The following is a 14,794-nucleotide window of genomic DNA, read 5'->3' on the forward strand; positions in this document are numbered from 1 at the left end:
GATAAATACATCATGACCACACTGGGCCTGATCTGGGAATTCAAGGTCTGTTTATCATTCAAAAAAAATCAAGCAGTGAAATTCATCACATAAACCAATCACTACAATTCACTATATTAACAGAACAAAAAATAAAAATTATTTGAGCATTTAACTAGATTGAGAAAAAGAATTTGTTAAAATTCAGTACCCATTCATGAAAAATATTCTTAGTAAACTAAGAATAGAAGTGAATTTCCTTAATCTGACAATGTATATTTACAAAAGAAACCTACAGCAAGCATCACATTTAATGGAAAAATATTAAAAGTATTCCCTGGTATCGTGAATGACACTAGGATTTCTGTTATCACCAATTCTATTCAAGACTGTATTGGAAGTCCAATACAAGGGAAATAAGACAAGGGAAAAAAGAAAAAATCAAAGGTTTCAGGAGCGATAAGGAAGAAATAAAACTCTCAGTGGCAGGTGACATGTTCGTTCCTGTATAAAGTCCAACAGAACCACAGATGATTTAATAAGTGAATTTAGGAAGATAACTGAATACAGAGTCAATATAAAAAATTAATTTATTCCTAATACTAGAAACAGATAATTGGAAAATAAAAATTTTGTAAATGAAAAATCAAAAAATATTTAATCAAATGTTTAAATCAAAAAACATCAAATATCAAAAAAAAAAGCATCAAAATACATCAAATATCTAGGAATTAATTAGAGATGAGTAAGATCACAAATTAATCAAATGTTTAAATCAAAAAACATCAAATATCAAAAAAAAAAAGCATCAAAATACATCAAATATCTAGGAATTAATTAGAGATGAGTAAGATCACCACACTGAAGACTATAAAACCTTAATGGAAGAATATACAAAATTTGTGAATTGTAAGATTTAATATTATAAAATCATTAAGTCTCCCCAAATTGATCTACAGATTTAAATCCTAGCAGGTTCTGGAGAAAATGAACGAGTCTAAAATTTATGTGGAAATGCAAACAGCCAAGAATAATCAAGATAATCTTACACCAGAATAACAAAGCTTTAAAACCTACACTACCCTGATAGCAAGACTTTTTATAAAGTTATAGTAATTAAGACAGTGTGGTATTAGGAAAAACAGACAAATAGACCAATAGAATAGAACAGAGAGCCCAGAAACAGATTCACATGTACAAAGAGATCAAAGGAATAAAACGGGGAATCCAAAAATTGGCTTTCACATATACAAGCATGTGAAACTGACTGTCACACAGACAAGCACTGCATTTATGAAAAAGGTGACAGTGCAGAGTAATGGAACAAGAATGGTCTTTTCCATAAAAGGTGCTGTGTCAGTTGGAAGTCCATGTGGAAAAAAGATAAATTCACCTCACGTCATACACAAAACTCCATATGGACTGTAGATTTAAATAAAAAACAAAGCTTTTAGAAAATAACATAAGGAAATATATTGATAATCTTGGAGTTAGCAAAAATTTTTAAAATTTGTCACAAAAAAATAAGAAATTGATAAAGAGAAATCTTTATCGAAGTATTACATGCAGAAAAGAGTAAAAAGCATATGTATACAGTTCCTTGAAGTTTCACATGGTAAACACTTTTGTATAACTTCCACCCAGATAAACAAATAGAACTAGCATCCCAGAAGGCCCCAAAACTTCCCAGTCTCTATTCTACCTCCCAACTTGCTTAAAATTATAAATGTACATTTATCAAAAGACAACATCAAGAGAGTTAAAAGGTAACACACAAATTAGGGAGAAAATATTAGGACTCATATCTAAAATATATAAAGAGCTCTCAAAAGTCAGTAAGAAAAAGGCAAACAACCTAATAGACAAAAACACAGAAAATGAACAGGCACTTCATAAAAGAGGGTATCTATTGGCCAATAAACACATCAACAGTGCTCAGTATCATTACTTACCAAGGAAAGGAAAGTTAAAACCATAACAAAATACCCCCAAACACATATCAGAATATTTAAAATTTTAAAGACTGACAATACTAAATACTGAAAAGAATTTGAAGCAACTGTACACTGCTGGCAGAAGTGTAACTTTGGGAAAAAATGTGACCACATTGGAAAACTGGTAGTATCTGATAAAGCTGAACACATGCACACTCTATGACCCAGCAATTCTACTCGTAGGTATCAACCTGAAACTAAAAACGTGTAGAACGTTCACTGAAGCAATATCATAGTAGCCAACAAGAGAGACAGAACCCGAAATAAACAGCCAGCAATTCTACTCGTAGGTATAAACCTGAAACTAAAAACGTGCTAGAACGTTCACTGAAGCAATATCATAGTAGCCAACAAGAGAGACAGAACCCGAAATAAACAAGCAAACTAAAAACAGTCAACACAGGGAGCAGGGGAAAAAAACCTAACATCAAACAAATAAAAAATATCCCTGTAATTAACACGCTTAGAGAGTTAACAGTGGAGGTTGCATCCATAAAACAAGTACAGCATAATTTTATATGCAAAGGCCAAGAGAGAGCAGCTGGAAATTAGAAATATGATTACCAAAATAAAAAATTTAAAGGATTAGAAATTACAAATCAAGAAAATATCCCAGAAAGTAAAACAACAGTAATAACAAGATGGAACAGGCAAATTAGAAGAAAATTCTGAGATGACTAATATCCAATGCACACAAAGAAAATGGAAAGGGGTGTGTGTGTGTGTGTGTGCGCGCACGTGCGCACGTGCGTGCGTGCGCGCACGCGTTCAGAGGGGTGGTGTTCAGGAGAGAAGGGAATACAAAAGAAAAGAGAATGTGTGTGTGTGTGTGTGTGCGCGCACGCGTTCAGAGGGGTGGTGTTCAGGAGAGAAGGGAATACAAAAGAAAAGAGAAAATTTCCCAAACGAGTGACAGGAGTTACCTCTATCACCTACTGATTGCCTAGACAGTGAATTAAAAAAAGACCTACAAGACATGTATTAATGAATTTTTAAAAATCATAAATATATTAAACACTCTCAGAGAAGGGGGAAAAGGCATAAAAGAAGAGAGATTCTGCATGGCGTGGACTTCTCATCAGCAACATTGAAGCTAGAGGACAATAAAGCAATGCCTTCAAAATTCTAGGGAAAATGATTTTCAGTGTAGCCTCCCATACCTAGACAAACTTGACTGTGTCCAGGTGAAATAAAGTTATTTCTAACGTGCAAGTTCTCAAAAACTTTGCCTCACATGGTATTTTATTAGAAAGCTACTGGACGATTTGTTACTTACTGAGACAGTATGTATACTAAGACAGAAGAAGACAGAAATCCAGAAAACAAATTCCAACTCAGAAGCACAGCAAAGGAAAGCCCAGAACTACAGCTGCATAGCAAGACCAGCGAACTATTCCAGCTTCATGGTAGCAGAGATGACTCCAGGAAAAACACAAGAAAGAACCTCATGGATTTCAGCATAAGGAGAGTATTACTGATGGGCATCTGGCAGAAATTTTAAACCATAGTAAAGATTAACTATAATTATATAGAAAACCTGGCATACAATTAAGATTAACAGCCACAAAGAATTATGAGAGAAAAGAGTGGTGATAATAGTAATATTTACTTGCCCTTCACAGGAATATTTTCAGTCATAATAATGTAACCCCTGACTATTTAACCTATTTACCTAAAACTGTGATACTACTATGTTGGGAGGAAAGTCAAGAAATAGTGCTTAAAATTAACAAATAAAGACACCCTATTAAGTATATTATTTAGAAATATAAAGGTAATTATAAAGGAAATTGAGAAGAATTAAGAATAAATGCTTCTGGGAATGGGACTAGAAGACATAAAAAGCTGGAGTAGTAAACTACTGTTTTGAAAAATAAGATTTTAATGCTATTTGATTTTTTTATCCATATTCCTGTATTACTTAATATTAAAATTACAAAGAATTTAATGAATCCCTCCACATAATAGTCATCATATTTTAAAATGGACTAGAAAAATACATGCTGATTAGAGGTGACTATGAATGAATAACCAATGGATTTCCTAATTTTATAAAACTTCACAGGTAATGTTTCAGCTGCAACTCTTACTTCCGTGAGGACTGACAAGTCTGTATCTACACACTGGTTATCTCTCTCGGGCTTCTACCCTTCATTTTTTACTACCTGGATATCCAACAGTTACTTTAACAGTACAAATTATTTTCTAATACTCAAATTCACACTTTATTATTTTTAAAAATTACTGAGCTACCCTTCAGTATTTCCATATTCCTGACAATGGCATCATTATCCCAGTCACCTAATTCTAAGACTCTTCACACAAGCACAGCTGATCAGTCAATACATTTTCAATTATTTCATGACTAGTATAAAACAAGCCCTTATCGCTTGTGCCCTAACTTCCTATAAGAGTTTCTTCAGGGATCTCGTAGACTGAAGTCAGTCTTCATACCACATACAATAGTCAGATTAAGACCTCTGTCTAGAATGTTCTCTCCATGCTTCTCTGCTTTTGAAGACCACATATTCTCATACCTGTTTTCTTTTTCCTTGAACGTATCACAACACGATACATACATATGTACTTATTTGTCTGTCTCTCTCCCTATCACACTAATGGTAAGTTCCACAAGAACAGGAACTTTACTTTGTTCACTGCAGTATCCCCTCTGTTTACAAAATCAATGAATGAATAAATGTGTTCATTGATTCAAAAATACATGTTAAGCACTGACATAATGGAGAGACTGTGGATAAAGCAACGAGTAACTCTAATACAGTTATAATCAGAAAAGGAGAAAGAATAAACACTAAGGAGGGTCTCTAAATCCAGACTTGACAAATCCCTTCTGAGGAGATGAAGTGACATCTAAGTTCAGACTTAAGGGATGAGTAGGAAACAGCCAACTGAAGGTGGAAGGGGAACAGCATGAAATATGATCAGCGTATGCAAGGGCAGGAGATGGGGAGTGAATAGCACAATCAAAAAGACGAATAAAATTCCATGTGATTCGAGTGTGGAACAAGAGAAGAAAGTGAGGCCAGAGAGGTAAGCAAAAACCAAATCACTAAGGGCTTTGTAAGTCATGGTGAGGTGTTTTGATTTTACCCTAAAAACTAACGGGAAGTATTAAAGCATTTGCAGCAAACAACACTACGAGACCTTCATGTTAGAAGAGCTTCTGGCTACAATATGAAGAATGAATTGAAGGGAATAAGACAAGGAGCAGAGAGATGAGATGAAAGAACAGCTACCCGGTACAGGGATGGAAGCAAGTGAACACTGAGGAGGTAGGGTCAATAGGACTTGTTGGCTAACTAGATGTCTGGGGTGAGAGATGAGAGGAGTCAAGGCTAAAGCTCAGGTTTCCAGCTGAGGCAACCAAGTGAACAGTGGTACTTTCACTGAGACAAGGCACATAGAAGAAAGGGCAGGTTTGACAGGGTGATGAATTAGAAGTGCTGATGAGACTTCCAAGTGAACGGTGTTAGTAGGGTGACTGATACAAACAACTGAAGCTCAGGATAAAGATAAAGATTTGGGAAGCTTTAACATGTAGATAACTGAAGCCAGGGGGATGAATGAAATTATCCGTGAAAGGTTTATGTGCAGAAAAGAATGCAAAGAATTCCCTGGGAACTCCCACCATTTTAAAAGACAGATGGAAAAAGAACCTAAGAAGAGGACTGCGAAAAAACACGTACAGAGGAAAACGAAGAAGGCACAGCGTCATGGAGTAAGAGAGAGTGTTTCAGAAGGCGGGGGTAGTCGCTGCACCTAATGCTAAAATAGATCAAGTAGGGCCGAGCCCGTGGCGCACTCGGGAGAGTGCGGCGCTGGGAGCGCAGCGACGCTGCCGCGGGTTCGGATCCTATATAGGGATGGCCGGTGCGCTCACTTGGCTGAGCGCGGTGGGGGCGACACCACGCCAAGGGTTGCGGTCCCCTTACCGGTCACAGAAAAAGACAAAATAAAATAAAATAAAATAGATCAAGTAATTTAAGCACTGAAACTTGTCCATTCAATTTTACAAAGATCATCAACGATCTTCATGAAAACAGTGTCAGTGGCACAGTGAAAACAAAAGCTACATTTCAGAGACACAAAAATTGAGAGGTAGAGTAGATCATAAATACACAAACACCAAGAAGTTCTGTAAAACAGAGAGAAAAAATAAAGGGAAAACAGAGGGAACAAATGCTAAAAGAGGACACAGAGTAAAGCAAATAACTTCTTTAAAGATGAGGAAGATTTAAATATTTTTTTATTTTTTTTAATTGTTTTTAATTGACAAATAATAATTATATATATTTGTGGGGTACAATGTGATATCTGGGTACCTGTATACAATGTCTGATGATCAAATGAGAGTAATTAGCATATCCATCACCTCAAATACTTGTCATTTCTTTGTGTTGGGAACATTCAAAATCCTCTCTTCTAGCTATTTGAAATTATACAATAAACTGTTACTGACTGTACTCACTCTACAGTGCTACAGGACACTAGAACTTATGCCACCTGTAATTTTGTATCCGTTGACCATCCTCTCCTTATACTTCCTTTTACCCTACCCTTTTCAGCCTCTAGTAACCACTATTCTCCTCTCTACTTCTATGGCATGTTCTCACTTGTACGTGGAAACTAAAAAATATTTGAATATATTTAAATGTTTTTGAGGAGAAGCCAGTTTAGAGAGAGGTTTAAGATAAAATGTAGTTGATATAATCCACTGGGTGTGGTCTCTGAGAGGGTAGGAGGGAATGCATTTGGAAACCACAGATGTTGGAATTAGCTGAAGGCCAGGAGCAGATACATTGAAGTTCAGTTCAGAAGGGTAATAAAAAAGCTACTCCCTAGTTCAAAATTTCTCATTTGCAAATTTAAACAGAAATGCCTAAGTCTATTCAATTTCATAAATATTTAAATAAATACCAAATGTAATTCCTTTTTTAACTGTTGAATTACCAAAAAAAAAAGAGGATTGATAATATCCAATGCCATAGAATGTAAGCTGAAACTGGAACGCACATAACTTGTTGATAGTCTTTCAATCTGGTACAACCCTTTGGGAATTAATTAACTAGCATGTATCAAAAATCATAAATATTCACACTAATTATATTTCTGGGAATCTAGCCCAAGGAAACATTATAAAAAATATGAAGAAACTTATAGGCATAAGGATATTCACTGGAATACTACCTATAATATGAAAAATTGGAAATAACAATATGCAAATGTTAACTAAATCATATGCTAGCACAATATACAACTGTTGGATAATATATAATTAATAAAAAAATTATAGCACACACAATGCCTAAAACACAGAAAAAATGTGTATAACATAATGTTGGGTGAAAATTTTATGTACGTATACTATGATCCTCATTATGTTTTCAAAAATGCATTAAAATATTGGAAAAAAAATTTTTTAATGGTAAAAGAACATACTGTCGTCATATTAGAAAAAAGAAATCGAGTAATTTTTTCTTCCGTCTATCCCAAATTTCTTCCTCTTATAAAGCAAGTGATAACATTTTTAAAACTTCTAAAGATTGGCATTTAAGTAAGCCCTTGATGATATTGACTATCCTCAGCTCCCACTACTTTCCATAAAAACCCTAATTTCCATACATCTTGTCTCCTCATTCCTTGCCCATTCCCAAATAATATCTTTGTGAACACTACTCTCCCCAGTTGAAATGTCCTCTCCCTCCCATTTGCTTTTCTAAGTTCTATTCAATCTTCAAAGTCCAAAAGATATGTCTCATATCTTTTCTAAAGATTTCCCCAAACCTCCTAGCCATAACAATCTCATCCTTCATGAACACCTATAGGACTTGTCTGTACTACTTATTTGACACTTTATACAGGACATTTTCCCAACATTACTCAGAGTAATTTTTCAAGTAGTATAAGACATGTCATCTATTTTCTCTGCACGGGTAGCCAATTTTTCCCCCTAGAGAAAAGGAATAAAATATTCTCCCTGGGACTCTGTGCTTTAGCTTATCTATTTCTCAATCATAAAAACATTGTAATGAGACTATACTAGAAATAACTGTCAGAGGTTAGAAAGAAGTAAATGTTGCTAGAATGCCTGGAATGGATAATAATTTTCTGAGTTATGACAACTGAATACTGAAATATTCTGTAAACTTTTCACATACAATGTCTTTAAAGTGCACATGATTTTTAAATTTGTCTTTCATCTGGAAAATTTCTTCTAATACATTTTTAAACATCTATTCTGAAAGAAAAGTCTGATTTCTGGAAGAGAGTAAAGTTTCATATCTTTTGAAAGAAGAAATAGCAAAACAAAATAAAAGGAAAAATATCTAAGATCAAGTGGAAGATTCAAATCTGCTTCTTCACTGGCTTTAAATATTTACTCCTACCAAAAAAAATAGATATTGTGTTAAGAAATGTGATTAACATTCAAAGACTATCAAAAACACCAAAAGTCTATTAGCACCCTGTGATCTAATAATTGAAAGGAAGAAGTAACAGCTCAAAGATGAAGTTTCTTTGATCTGAGTTTGAAGGAGAGAAAGAGGACATCAAGAAACCAGAAAGCATAAAAGGTGACAGTAACAAAGAAATCAGAAAGAAATAAAAATGTGAGTTCTTCATATACTGAAAGAGGTAAGCTAGGACAGACATCCTTAACAGCAAAATTACAATTTAATTAGACAAAAAAGAATCTTGGGACATGTTTTATACATCTGGCCAAATAAGGACATTTCAGTGATCTTTCTGTTTGGGATAACAGCCTGACAATTAGTAGATTTCCCTCTACCCCACTCCAGGTTTCTTTTTAATCTGATGAAAAGACAAGCACTCATCAAATATCTTGATACTATATATAAAAATGGTTACCTATTTAGCCTACCCTAACAAGTTTTTACAAATTTCATCTCTACCTTATAATTTTAAATATAGGCAGAAATCACTGCTGAATTCTATTTTATGCACTTTCTTTTACATACCCTACAGCTAAGGCATTTTCAAGGAGTGAATACATTAGAAATTCATAATTTATATATTTTACAGAATTCAAATTAGACTGTCATATAATTACATGGGCATAGGATGTTTGTTATATGTGACAGAATTATTAATTTTTATGATTGCTTCTCATCTAAATTAGTCACTCCAAGCCTATTCAAGGTAGAGCCTAGATAAAGATCTAGAAACCTAATCCTATTCCTCAGCCTCCAAATTCAACACTCTAAAAGGAATTATACCACTAGCTTAAATATTTTATTTACAGAATGTGATATGGTTAAAGAATAAAAACATATCTATGGGAATCTCAAAAAAAGAAATCTCATTGTCTAATTCATTTATTCTATGATAAAAATAACTTCTCCATATGGAATATTTGGCAATTTATATTATCAACCTAGTTCAATGAGTCTAAGTAACGGATAGCAAAATTAGAAGAATTATTTTTGCCTATGTATACTTTGTTAACTATCTCTTCAATAATAACAGTTGATTAGCAGTCATCTGCCATATGTAAGTCAAAATATAATTAAACCAACATCTTTCCTTTACTAACAAACCTGAATCTAAACCGGAATAGTCGGGATGACAGATCATGGTTCTAAAATTTTACATTACTATAAAAATTGTCCTCTACTATTTTCCTATATTTGCCCAGTGCACAGTCCTATACTTTGGAATCCTATTGGTGAGACATTAGTCAAATACTACCTAAATTCTTAAGTTAAAGGTAAAGAAGGGGCAATGACAACTAAAGTCTTAGCATAATCAAAAGCATCTAGCAAAAATTGTCAGGTAACATAAAGATAAAGTGAAAAACAGCCCAAGCTTTTGGAGAAGTAACGCTGCTAAACAATTTTAACACTTTCTATCTATGCAAGCTAAAAGGAAGATTAAACCCTCAAAAGATCTGGGTTAGAATGACAAAACTTTTTGGGGGGGGAGTGGGAAGGACTAGCTTTTTTGACATATACTTTTCATTTGAGAACAATCTCATAAACCGTAATGAAAGAAGGAAAACTTAAAACTATTCAAAATATCAAAGAACAGGGGCACTAGTCTGGTTACTTCAACTTTAAAATTCTAGGTTACCAATATCTCTATAGCCAGATAAACACCCAGTAAATACAATTACTACAGCTTTAAAAAACTGTGACTGAAGTTAGGTGCAGAAAATAATTAAAAATTAAATTACTATTAAAATGACCAGAATTTGCTAATCAATTGGTCTTTCAACAAAACATTTGGGTTTATAGACTATACTGAGAACAATTTGGCAAAGAAAAGATGAGGATAAAAATCTATTAAATACTAACTGTTCTTTGTAAAACAACTCAAATTTCCAGTGTGAAATAGTGTTATTAGTTAAAGATTAACTTCTACCTTCTTTACCTTTTGGGATTTTTGAAGCAAACTGTTTTACCCAATTACATACTTTCAAAATTTTCAGTTAATAAAAATCTTTATGAGGAAATGATTTTTAAATCACTAAAAAGCCAAAGGACAAGATGGTCAAGAATTTGGACAGTATCTGAGAAAGAATACGACAGGGAACAGCTTTGTCAAGGTGGGCAAAGTTCAGAATGGCAGAATTCCTTCTCTGTTGCAATGACTATACTAAAACTACCAGCGGTTTGGTAGCTGTCACTGGGTGCAGTAGTAAAACGGAAGGGAAAAGCCTCACACAGAAAGCTGAATGGCCCAAAGAAAACCTAAGTTGTGACAAGAGCCTAAAGGCACATGCAGGTACGCATCTTTTATATTGGATGTGATACACTTACATGGCCCCTGTTGAATCTCTTGGGGACCAACAGTAAAGCAAGTTTAGAACTTCAAATCTTGAGACATCTATAGCAAGATGCTGATCCAATGTGGCTCCAAATATCTTCTGTTTTCCTGGCTCACCTGAAGAGGAAAAAACACTACAGAGGATGTGGGAACTGAATTTCTTTATGTAGTTTCTTCTAGAGCAACTGTCTGAAAGTTTTGGCCCAATCTTTTATGAGTTCTGGAGATGAGACACTTGAAGGACTAGTGAAAAACAAAATTCAAATGAAAAGGTGGAGTGAGACATCTAAAAGGGGACCGCACAGCAAAAGATAATCGTCTTAGGTAAATCAGTGTTTCTAATCCTTAGGGGGGAGGAAGCAGAGAAAGGAGAGGAAAAAAAATGGACAGATGTTTCTCCCTCCACTCCCTCACACCAATTGATACTAAAAATTCACAAAGTACCTAAACTTTTTGACCACAATTAGGGAGTGAATAAGCAAGATTACTTGGAAGGTTTAAGCATTTTGTCAAGTCTCCCTCCCCTGGCTATATGGCATTATTAAGCAGCAGGGAGGCCTTCAGGTAATACTTTTTTTCTAAGGAAAGATTCTGGTGGAATAGAGCTTGAAGCAATAAAGAAAGAGAAAAATAAGTTGAATTTCTACAAAAATGGAAGTCACAGGAAAATATACCATATTGACAAAGTTTATCTGAATCTAATTTTCAAAAGGGGTGGGACAGATTTTATGAAATAAGAAATTAGAACAAAAAGTTACTTCCAAATAACAGAAAATATTTTAAAACTAAGCAACACAAAAACTGCATGCTTTATCATTCTCTAAAATACTATCCCTGGAAAGATAAACTTTATAAAACTAAGATTAGCAGAACCAAGTCTGATGTATATTATCACACAAAAAGCATAAAAATGTTGTTCATAATATTAATTAGATTTATTTTTAATTAACTTCTTAAATTTTTTCTTAAAGCATTTTACCTAAATTTTGTATATAGTTATAGTTATTCTCCGGCATTCACATAATAGCCTAGGACATAAAACATTTTCTTTCCAAATACATCCCATTTTAATCAGAATTTACTTGAACTACGTAAGAATACTAGATTTATCTGAAAAATAAGATTGGAGAACGAATTAGATCCTTACCTGACGTGGCTGTTCATTCATTCGTTGTGGATCTGATTTCACTTTATTACTAGGATGATTTGTGACTTTGGTTACTGGTTGTTTGAAAATTGATGCTGTTTGTCTAATTGGCAATGTCGTATTCAAATCTGGTTTACCCTGTGAATATAAATGTGTTTTCATTAATAAATATTTTATATAAATACACTTAGATGAATTCTTTTTTACTAATTCAAAATCCATTACTTTAAATCAGATTATTCCAAACTTCTCAGTCTATCTCAGCAATTTAAGTATCCTAAAGTACATTTTTAAGCATTTCATTATGTAAGATATACATGAAGTTGTCTCATTATAAATGAAATGCTTTTTATGTACCTTTAAATGTAAGAAAATTCTCCACATAAAATTCATAATTAATTTTATTAGCAAGAGACTAAGGATTTTTAAATGAACATGTTTAAAGTTGTACAAAAGGAAGGAGATACAAAAGGAAATTATACAAAAGGAAGAGAACTTAAGGACAAGAATCAGAATAGCAATCATTTCTACATTCTGAGAATGAAGAAAAATACTGGCATACTTGGGCATTAAAATATGAACAACATGATTAGCAGTTAGAAGGCCAGGCTTACCTAAAACCACATAAATTATCATTCCCTTTTATATAAAAATAAAATAATTAAGACTGGAAGTTCCAATTCCAGCAAACAAAACTCAACTTTTAAAATGTGATAAAATTAGAAAGTATTCCTTATTTTTTATAACACATTTAATATTTTTAAAGAAGAGATTTAAAATTAAAGCTTCAGAAAAATTAAACATATTTATTTAGTTTTAATCAACCAGTAAAAAAAAAAGTAAGATATGTTCTAGTGACATCAAAATGTGGCATAGAATTGCTATTAAGTTCTACAAAAAGAAAAATAAAGAAAAAAAGAAAAGAGAAAGGAAATGGAGAAAACACAATTTAATCATTGCATATTCTGATTCTGGCAAAAAATATAAAAGTTCATACACAAGGGGTCTTCAAAAGTTCATGGAAAGATCTGCATTATCTTTTAATTCTATTTTTCCACAAACTTCTTCAAGTACTATCGTATATATGAAAAAAATATTCATCTGATAATATTTCTGATATAGAGATACTTGATAAATTACAGGATAATTGATGAACTTTTATATTTACTACTGTCTCCAGACAGAAATTGTAATGTCAACTTCCATACTCCAAAACAGTGGTTCTCAACCCTAAGCACGCATTAGAATCACCCAGAGGACTTGTTGAAACTCAAGATTGCTGAATCAGATTCAGTAGGTCTGAGGTAGGGCCTGTGAATCTGCATTTCTTTTAAGGTCTCAGGGGTTGCTGATACTGCAGATCCAGAGACCACACTTGGAGAAGCACTGCTCTAAAACAGATTGCAAATTGGTGGCAGATGGACCAAGTCTAACCCATAGATGAGTATTGTTCAGTTTTTAGTGCCTTAAATAAATTAATCCAACATCTGCAAACCTGGAATCTTCATATAAAATCCAGAATTATCACTTCTCTTAAAAACTGAAAGATCTAGAAATACTTGATTTGGTTTGGCAACAACAGGCTATGATTTACTAGTAGCGGCTGCCCACTAGAGGCATCGGGTTGAGGAATGCTGCAAGTGGAAAACAAGTGATATTTGCATTGCCTGTCTGGGCCCCATAGCCACTGAGTTTGTGATCTCTGCTTAAAGAATATTAGCATGCCTAGAAAGGTAAGCATCACAATAAAATAATCTGACAATTACCACAATTACAGTATTATTTGAATCCACCATTAAATGTGCCCTCACATTTTCCCCTATCCACACAATACACCCCTCTTCTCTGCATGTACTGGGCATTCTTGCCCTTCCTCCACCTCAATGCTCTCCCAATGTATGTGTTTCCCTGTAAGACATACATTCATCTCAAATGATTATTTCTCAGGTATTTAGCTTTACCTTCAGAAAGGTGCTAACTTGGCTAACAGGCTGCAAAATAACCACTTAGGCTACCACCTCTAAAAAGTGTAAGGCCCAGGAATGCGGATGTTTAAAAGCTCTTCTGGTAATTCTGTGATGCACAGAAAGTTTGGATACCTCTGATTTATGACATCTAGACTATTCTGAGGCCCTAAATGAAGTCACCCAACCTACAGTCAGTGTTCAATCCTAAAAAACCTTAACACATAAATGCTTATGAAGAACTTTTCCTATCATAAATTACGGTATAAACAGTGTGTGTCACTAAACAATACCTTGTTTGGCTTTTCATGTTTTTGTTGTTTAATAAAAAACAATATACTCTGCTGGTATTAGAACAAAGGTGGCATCAGCAGACACAGAATATTGCAACTGTTTGTATGAACAAACATATTCAAGCCCGTAAGATTCTCACTGTTACAAAGGATAACTGTAGGCAGCAGGGACTATTCTAAACTATGAATCCTGAGTCCATGAAGACTGGAAGGAAAAGAGGAATATGTAAAACTATTGATGCTACAACGGTAAGACTGATGATTTTGCATTAACTTATGTTTTTGGTGCAATGAAGAAAAATTAGAAGAAAAAGCTAGCTAAAATACTCAAGATACACAATTAACTTCCATTGCCTAATGAGACAGTTCATTCCCCAGTGGTACAGCATAAAAGACATTATTCAAGAGTGTGCTGCATTACTTTTCTCAATCTTATTTCAGTGTTTAGCATTTTCCCCCCTACTTTTAACTGGCCTAGAAGCTCTGAGGATAGAAAGAATTGTTTACTAATTGATTTTATATTCCAAAACAGTATTATATAAAGTTGAGTAATCTGTAAAACTGGACTAACTGGTTTTCCCAGAAACTGTCAGAAAAACAGTAAATTTTATT

The 14,794-nt window shown here is 33.8% G+C and overlaps 1 protein-coding gene across 1 annotated transcript in view; it reads right to left on the reverse strand.

The window, feature by feature from the left end:
• MBD2 (methyl-CpG binding domain protein 2) overlaps positions 1–14,794 on the reverse strand; it is a gene marked incomplete at its 5' end in the record, with an annotated part of 67,571 nt that overhangs the window by 24,163 nt on the left and 28,614 nt on the right. The window contains one exon of the mRNA XM_008580950.1: positions 11,926–12,063. Coding sequence (XP_008579172.1) covers positions 11,926–12,063 — 138 coding nt within the window. The remainder of the gene's footprint in view (positions 1–11,925; positions 12,064–14,794) is intronic.

This window comes from Galeopterus variegatus, unplaced genomic scaffold (assembly GCF_000696425.1).
Source record: "Galeopterus variegatus unplaced genomic scaffold, G_variegatus-3.0.2 Scaffold2217, whole genome shotgun sequence".
Lineage (NCBI taxonomy): Eukaryota > Metazoa > Chordata > Mammalia > Dermoptera > Cynocephalidae > Galeopterus > Galeopterus variegatus.